General features: G+C 33.5%; 1 protein-coding gene and 1 long non-coding RNA gene across 5 annotated transcripts; one reads left to right on the forward strand and one right to left on the reverse strand.

The window, feature by feature from the left end:
* The first annotated feature begins 345 nt into the window (after positions 1–345).
* LOC138891499 (uncharacterized) lies at positions 346–5,856 on the forward strand. Of its 4 annotated transcripts, none has more exons than XR_011407769.1 (9): positions 346–799; positions 1,619–2,443; positions 2,541–2,750; positions 2,836–2,868; positions 2,986–3,509; positions 3,814–3,972; positions 4,094–4,451; positions 4,802–5,339; positions 5,423–5,856. It is a non-coding gene; the product is annotated as an uncharacterized lncRNA (long non-coding RNA). The 4 variants fall into 4 exon arrangements; XR_011407768.1 differs by having other exon boundaries at positions 2,986–3,062; positions 3,459–3,509; positions 3,814–4,451; XR_011407767.1 differs by having other exon boundaries at positions 3,814–4,451.
* Positions 5,857–6,477: 621 nt separating this feature from the next.
* LOC138892204 (uncharacterized) lies at positions 6,478–7,138 on the reverse strand. The gene is made up of 2 exons (XM_070175909.1): positions 6,989–7,138; positions 6,478–6,681 (listed from the first exon to the last, which is right to left on the reverse strand). Exons 1-2 carry the CDS (start codon positions 7,136–7,138, stop codon positions 6,478–6,480), a joined length of 354 nt encoding a protein of 117 aa, XP_070032010.1.
* Positions 7,139–9,114: the final 1,976 nt, after the last annotated feature.

A 9,114-nucleotide genomic window follows, 5' to 3' on the forward strand; every position in this document is an offset into this window, starting at 1 on the left:
TTGGTCAACAAAACACGAGATAGAAACATCTTACTTGGGGTATTACCTCGTCCTAAACTTGTCCTATCATTTTCACGGTAACAAGCTTCCTATACACTATTTAAATTTTTATTATTTTCTTTTTAAATTTTAATTTAATTATATAGGCATATACAATTTATTAATTATATACATTTTAGGAATTTAATGAGAATCAATTAACTCCTAAAATCTCTCTAACGTACATATCTCACTCTCACCCACGTTTCTCTTTCCATACCCCCACGAATATGTACTTTCTCCCTCCATTAACGCTCCCTTCCCTTTTTTCTTCAAAAATCTTTTATAATCTCTCTCAATCTTTCTTAATTCTCTCTCTAAATCCTACGAAAATAGTAGCAGCTTAAATTTTTCCTTCCCTTACAACGAAGAAGAAAGAAGTTCCGAAGAATAGCCCAGAAAAAGCTAATGTTAGCGATATTCCTACTTTTGATTTGGGTGTTTTGTCACATTATTCACCCAAAAAAGTAGTGAAATCGGCTCATGCAAAAGCAGAGACGAAATCCAAGCTTTCCCCTCGTGAAGTTAGGTCAGAAACTCGAACAAAACTCAAGCATGACAGGATGATGGTGAAGCTACGACATCTGCTAAATCAGTAAAGCGGAAGGGCAAAGAAATTGCTCGTGATGATGATTTCGTCGAAGAAGAAGTCATCCTGAAACCTGCAAAAAAAATCAAAGTTTCTCCTACTATCAAACCTTCAAAAAAGAAGAAGGTTCAAAAATTACCTAAAACTATACCTCAAAAGTCATTGGAGAAGGTAAAATTTTAGTAGTTACAATTTTGATTTTTTTTTAAAGTTACAAAACTTGTTCTCAGTTTCATGACTATACATATTTTTTATTTTTTTGTATTTGTAGAAATTTTGTCTACATTGTGTATATTTATTGTTGGTTATCAACTTTTCTACATTTTTCTCGAAATTATAGATTTCTTATATATTATTCGAAAATATTTTGTTAGAGAATGTACTACATGATTTAGTTGGTTATTATTTGCTCTATTTTGTAGATGTTAGTTTCATTTTGTTACTTTCTAATTTCTTGCTCTAAACATAATTTGTAGATTCAATGTAGTCAGTTGTTATATATATTTACTAATTTTGTAACTTACTTGTATGTAAGGTATTTATGTCTTTCTGATTGTAGCTAAATTGTAGTAGAATTGTATTTATTTTATTTTTTTGTCTTCATACAAGTTTTATTAACTTACTATTTTTTTTGGTGTAGAATCGAACATTTATAGCCTATTATTCGAAATCATGTTGTTAGGGGATGTACTATCTTATTTAGTTAGTTTTATTGGTTATTAGTTGATCTATTTGTAGATGTTAGCTCCATTTTCTGTAAATAAATTGTATATGTTATGTCTTGTTGTTACTTTCTAATTTCTTGCTCTAAACATAATTTGTAGCTTCAATGTAGTCAGTTGTTATATATGTTTACTAATTTTGTAACTTACTTGTATTCAAGGTATTTATGTCTTTCTGATTGTAGCTATTTTGTAGTAGAATTGTATTTATTTTATTTTTTGGTCTTCAAACAATTTTTTTTTTAACTTACTGTTTCATTTGGTGCAGAATCGAACATGTTTTGCACCACATGATATTGATTATGGCATCACTAGGTTTCAGACATTATCCGACCCTGCTGTTCCTGGCCAAATTAATGTGTTATTGTCTGAAAATGGGTTAAAGTTGTTTAAGAAGACATGTTTTGGGTATTTTCTTTCCCTGCCCAAAATATGTATCCAAAATCATGCAATTCACCTTCTCATGAAGTATGAATTGAACGCATCCGGATTTGATTTTTTTTACAGTAGAGATAAAGGGTGAGAGGCTGAACTTTGGGTTGAGGGAGTTTGCCTTACCACTGGCCTTAGATGTTTCACAGAAGTAACGGACTTTGGTTACACAACTACGTATGACAGTAAAATAATGAGGAGCTATTTTTCGAACAAGGAAAAAGATGAGAAGTCATACTTGAAATAAATTGTAACCAGCCGTAGTTGGGTGAATGATAAGGATGTAGTCAAGCTGTGTATTCTCTATCTGATAGAATTCTTCCTATGTCCTTCAGAGAAAGATAATAGTTTGATAGACCATTTTAGGTTCTACTTGGTGGACTCGGGGCAGTATGCGAATTTCGCATGGGGTATCGAAGCTTATACACAATTGCTTCAGTCCGTTAGGCACAAGCTCAACCATGCTGTGCATTTTTATCTCATTCGAGGTTTTGCACTCGCTATGCAAATATGGTTGTATGAGTGTTTCTCTACAGTCAACACTGATATAGCTACAAGGGTTGGTAATTCGATCCCCCGCATACTTAACTGGACAACTAGTAAGGACAAGATATAGATATCTGCATTGGAAAATAGAATGATCAAACCATCATAGATCAAGGTAAATATTTTTCACTTTTGGATAGACAATTTAATACAAATTATCTACACATTTTATACATATTATGACTAGGTCCCTCACATTTTTTCTCTCTCAGTTCACCAACATGCTTGAAGCCCCAGAAGAGCTTTCAAGAATGAATTTGCCAGACAAAGTTGAATACACCCTTGAAGAGGCTGAAACAAAGGCCGAGCATCCGACAGATGCTCCATCTCCATCTCCATCTAGACATAAGCAGGCAATGGGAATATATGACAAGAAAGATATCATAAAATAATTAAAAAAATTAAGAAAAGATGTTGATAAGGTAACCTATTAAGATAATCCTAACTGATTTCTTTAATTTATGTTATGCAAATTATTTTTTAAACTCTTTCTATTTTAATACATAGGTCGGTTCAGACCTTGGAACCTTCAAGAAAGAGGTATACCTAATTCTTGATTTTTAGTCTTCTTTATATATATATATATATATATATATATATATATATATGTAAGCCTCTAATTGTCAGATACATTATAACAAATTTTTTATTCTTTAGGTTTTTGAAGAACTAGGTAACATTCGATTGCTACTCAATGATCCATCAAGTCCGTGTTACATGCAATTGATGCTAAGGTTTCATTCAAATATATTCATTTTGGACAACAATTTTTATCATATTTATGTTTATAATAGTATTCATAAAGTACATAGCCTAACAAATTTCCAATGCAGTTTACTGGTAGTTCTACGAAAAATGATGAGTATTACAAAGAAAAGAACAAACAACAGAATCCGGGCAGTAGTGCTAAACCAATGTTGGCCAGCAGCAGTAAAATAAGTTTTTTTAACAATTATAACACAATTTGATGACAACTAATCTATATTATATTTATATTATATCTATAATATATCTACATATAGCCTAAATTACCAACAACTACAAACAAATAATCTACATTATATTTTCAATTATTCTCTTAGATATAGGGTACATGTCTGATATTCAAAATGAGGAGAATGTTCCTGTAGGTGTTGACTTATCTTCCCAATTTCAAGGGGCATTGGAAGAAGAAACTGCAGGTATGATTTAGTACATTTTATCTCCATATTGCACAATACATATTACATCAGAGCTATAGGACAGTATTTAAACAAATTAACTACAATTAAACTACAATTTATCTACAGTGTAGTTTCTGTTTATTACAAATGATATACAATTTTATTAAATTGAACACATTTATTGTAACAGAGAAGGAAACAATGCATGTGGACTATCCAAAATAAATTAACTATAATTAAACTAAAATTTATCTACAGTGTAGTTTATGTTTATTATAAATGATCTACAATTTTATTAAGTTGTACACATTTGTTGTAATAGAGAAGGAAACAATGCATGTGGACTCTCCAAAATAGGATGCAAAACATGGCATAGAAAGAGAGCATTTAAATGAGGAGAAAGAGATTGTGCCTTTGCAATCTCCCATTCAACAAGCAAATGATATACAAAAAGGAGACGACTGCAATGAAGATTTTACTGGTATTATATGTTACAATATAATTGTAGGAAAAAAACAACAGCTTTCATATAAGTTTCATCTTCCCAAAAGAACTAATGCAACCAACATACAATGTTGTTCTTTTGTTTTAAATATTGTAAGTGAACCAGCCGACTACATCAATATAGGTGATTCGGACAATGACTCCAGATATGGAAAAGGGGAAATAATACTTGATGATTTTGAGCTTCCAGAAAACTTCTCACAGATTGTTAAGTTCGGAGAGGTAAATGAATATGAAACAACCCCTGTGCATCAGGGAAGAACAAGGGTTCCTGGAAAGTATGCCGGATCCCCCTTTCTCCCTTATTTCAGTTCTGGGGAAGTACTTCTGTTGGACCTCCTACAATTTTCAATATCAAGCATCCATTTACTGGGTTATTGGAGACGATGTTGATCCTGACTTGTTGGAAGAATTCAATAAGTGGTTATATTTAGATACCGACACGGTTTCAAAGAGGTTAGATTATACAATTTTTTCATATTATAGAGTGCATACAATTTGTGGATTTCAAACTGAAACTAAATAATAATTGTACTTGCTATGTCTCTAAATAAGAGGAAGGCGCCTTATACTTTAAAAGATAACCAGCTTAACCCGTGGTTTGATATTGGAGTGGAGAAAGTTGATAAAAAGGACTGGTTTTATACTTTGACACATCCCGGACAAGTACTCAACAACACAGTACACACATACCCTGGCAGAATTTAATGATTAACTATAGTATTCTGTTATTTTATAAATATGTAGATTTTTTTTTGAAAATTGTATGAAATATTGAGAAATAATCAAATATATATTTTTTGCAGCACATTGATGTTATTTTATACTATTTGAGGAAGAGAGGAAAGTATGGTCATGCAAATAAAACACGGTTTACAGCCACTGACTGTATGTTCAAGACTAGAATTGAACAAATTTATGAGATGTACATTAATGCTCCTGCCGATAAGAAGCTTGTTGTTGTCAAACCCAGGACGTCGTGGCAGAATACATATTGGGATATCGATTACTTGCAAATGTTGTATGGGACAAAGTTGATTTTGTGATTATGCCAATAAATATAGTGGAGAAATTTCATTGGTTGTTGGCTGTGTTTGACATCACCAATAGGGTTCTATATGTTTATGATACTATGGTCTCTTCACGAAATCACAAATTTGTTGAATCTGTTGTCGACAAGTTTACTATTATGATCTCCATCTACTTGTCATGCACCGGCTTCTATGGCAAGCGTCCAGATATCAACTACAAGAACACAAAGGCATACATTGAAAAATGTGTTACTGACCCTATTGACATTCAGTGGTTGGTCGGTGAGATACCCCAGCAAAAAGAAGGATCACTGTATGTGCTGCTTTCCTTCTATCTATTTAACTAATTGTATTTTACATTGAATGCTAAAACTTGTCCCCTGTTATTTTTTGCAGTGACTGTGGTATATACGTGGCGGCATTTGCAGAATATGTCAGCATTGGAGAGCTATAGATTTCAAAGGAAGACCCTTCTGATATTGATCAACACCGTCGACGTTATGGAGCGCTCCTTTGGGATTATGCTAGAAAAAAGCAAGAGCTTGGTGCAATTAGTGAAAGTGAGGTGACAGGAAGATTAGCAAGAAGAAAAGGGGCACCAGCTGTGAACGAGAGAACACAAGTCCGGAAAAAGAAGAATTAGTTGCCATTTTTAGTAGAAAAATTATAGTTAAAGTGTTTAGATGCAGCTGGATTGTAGTAAAGTTGTTGACAAATTGTTTATTAAGAAGGAGTCAGATGCAATTTATTTGTAGCAGATTTGTGCTACAATTGTTTTACCTTTTGTGTTGTTATTTTGTCCTGAATTCTACTACATAGAATATAAAACATTTGTGGCTTTTTCTTTGGTTGAAAGTTGTTAGTACTTGATCTCGATATTGGTACTATATAATTTATTTACAACATAACTACAATTATTTCTACAATGAATATACAAAAATACATAATATATTCAATTTAGCAGTGTTGTTAGGAAAGGCTGAAAGTAATAAATAAACCTAGTATTTGAACAAAACAACTACAAACCAATTGAATTAAGAGTTGAAATCTGTTTAGCAAGCATTCATTCTATGAGACAATATTTATTCAAATTAGCAACACATTTACACCACAACAATAATTCTCTAGAACAGAAAAAATACAACTTCATGTCTTAAAGGACAAATTATCATCAACAGTACTAAGAAAAAAAAAACTTTAAAATGTATCAATTTTTATTTTCTTTTGGGAGCATTCCTACAAGATCTTTTGTTATGCCCTTCTACTCCGCAGTTGCCACATGAAACCTTATACTTATTTGCATTTACTTCATCATATGGTTTGTATCTTTATTTTTGAGGTCTCCCTGGCTGCCTTTTCCCGGTAGGTGGCTTTACAACTTCTTCAGCTATATGCTATGGCACATTCCATTTGCTTTCATCAAGCAGCGAGTCTACTGGTATTTCATAAGTCTACATAAGGCTCTCCCTCGTGTAATAAGGAGAACAATAGTTTTCATAAGACTCGTTCTTGTGCCTCAAAGCCGCCAAAGCATGTGCACAAAGAAGTTCATTAAGCTGGAATTGTCCACAACTACATTTTTTGTTTTGAAGGCAAACAATGAAGCGATTCACACCATCTATCACAATATGGATATAATATGTTAAAGCCCTCACCTACAATTTCATTACAAACACACAACAAGTTGTCAGCAACAGATACAAAACAAAATAACTACAATTATACAACAACTTTTCTACAATTAATAGTATATATTTAGTTTGATGGAATCAATGATCTGATGTTATTGGCTATAGCTTACTCTCATCTTCTGTGATAATGTACTGTTGTCCTCCAACTCTTTGTTGTATTTTTTCCAAGGTATGTGAACATACCCTTTGCATTCAATAACTTTTCATTAGTCCAACATTCAAGAAGAGTCCTCATGTACTATAATAGTTCTACTACGGGCAGCTCTCTTACATCTTTGGTTACCGCATTCAATGACTCTGCAATGTCTGATGTCGTCGTCCATGTTTTGTTCACTGTAGCATATACCCGAGACCATCTGTGATAGCTAATATCGTATATGTATGCTTTAACACGTGTGTCGATCTCTTCAATATTTGACATTCTTTCATTAAATTCATCAAGCGTGTATGATCGTGCCGTGGCAAAGTATAATTCGCTTAACTTTAGATGACCCTTCTTGAACTTTCACCTTACATTTGTCCAAATATGCCACATGCAAGCATAATGTGGCATGCCAGTATAAACAATAGATGTTGCCTTCAAGCTACTCTCATTCCGGTCCGAAACAACACATATATTTGGTTTTTCACCATATGCATGTTTGAATTGCCCAAAAAACCACCTTCATGATGCATCATTTTCTTAATCAACAACGGCGTATGCTATTGGTATTATGCTACCTATCACACATATGGCAAAAAGAAATTTAATATCTGTAATAAAACTTGAGAATATAAAAAATACAGTCTCAAAAACAACTTTATAACAATATTTTTACAATTAATCTACATTACCTGTTGCATTTATTGTGCTAGTTGTTAGCATGATTCCCCTATATGCCGACTTCAAGAAGGTGCCATCAACTACTACAACTGGCCTACAATGCTCTCAACCCTTGATGGACGTACTAAATGCAACAAATGCATACAAGAAACAATCATCTTCAGTCTTCTGTAATTTCACTACCGACCCTGGATAAGTCTTCTTCAGAATATATAAATAACTCGACAAGCGGTTGTAGAAATCAGCAGGATGACCTCTCAAAAATTCCAAAGCCTTTTCCTTTGCTCTCCAAGCTTGCATGTATGTTAAGTTCACACCATGATTCGACAACATGTTAATTTGTATGTCTTTTGTGTGTATATTGTCTTAGGATCCGCATATTTTGGCATCGCCATGCTGCCAACTACCATGGCAGTTGGTTTACGTTGTATGTATATGTTGTCCATCAAAGAGCATGTGTGCAAGCTATTGAATTTTCGAACCTTGAACAATGCTGATTCATTTATGCTAGTGGACTTGAAGTGACACGTATAATTGTCACCAACACATACGAGACACTAGCTACAGAATAAAAACAATTCAAAAAATGTTATGAAAATTGTAGCTATAAAATACGAGGCTGTTTATGCATAAAAACTTATCTTAAATAATTTATATACAAAAAAACTATAACTTATCCACAATATGAATTTGACAAATAAAATGTTCCTACCTTCTTGCACTAGACCTTTTCACCCTAAACTGAAACTTATTCATGACAGAATAGTGCTTCATTGTACTGACAATTGTTTGCCTGTCTTGGTAAACTTGGCCTACTTTAATTATATTTGGCGTATGTTCTGTTATGATGATACTTTGTGTAAGGCCCCGTAAAAAAAAATTTCTAATGATTTAAGATTTTAAAGTGCGCCAACGGTATTTGGGAATAACGTGTTTGAGTATTAAAGGAGACCTATGGGATAGATCCTCATAAATTTGAATTGATAATGTATGTTTAAGGTGTGTTGGAACATACTATGGAGTTTTGTGAATAGCAAGAACTTGTGTGGAATAAGTTGGATACATTAAGTGGAAAGGATGTTTCAATTGGCACAAAACCCAACTTCAAATGCATAGAAATCCCTAAATATAATGACTTAGGTGGTTATATATCTATCAAATTAAAGCCCTTTGAGTCTAGTTTCCAACACATCAAACCGTTCATCATTTGAATATTTCTACAGAAAGTTATGGCCATTTTACTGGACCTGTGTCATATGCGCGCCCAGATGCGCGGCTGCACATATTTGAGAGTTTCTGCCTTAGGTGCGCGGCCACTTGCCCAGGTGTGCGGCCGCGCACGTAAGAGCTCATTTAATACCCCCAAGACCGGGTAGAGAGAGGGGTTAAGTCATTTTTGAGCTAAAACCTGATATTTTTAGAGAGAAGTGAGAGTGTTCTAGAGAGAGGAAGAAGCTCAAGTATCTTGTTCATCAAATCTTGCTCAAGCCTTGAAATCCAACAAGAAATCTCTCAAGTTCTTCATCTACGAGGTAAGGTTTCATACCCTAGTTTTGAATTTCGGATTTGGGTAG

This window comes from Nicotiana tomentosiformis, chromosome 5 (genome assembly GCF_000390325.3).
Source record: "Nicotiana tomentosiformis chromosome 5, ASM39032v3, whole genome shotgun sequence".
In the NCBI taxonomy this organism is placed as follows: domain Eukaryota; kingdom Viridiplantae; phylum Streptophyta; class Magnoliopsida; order Solanales; family Solanaceae; genus Nicotiana; species Nicotiana tomentosiformis.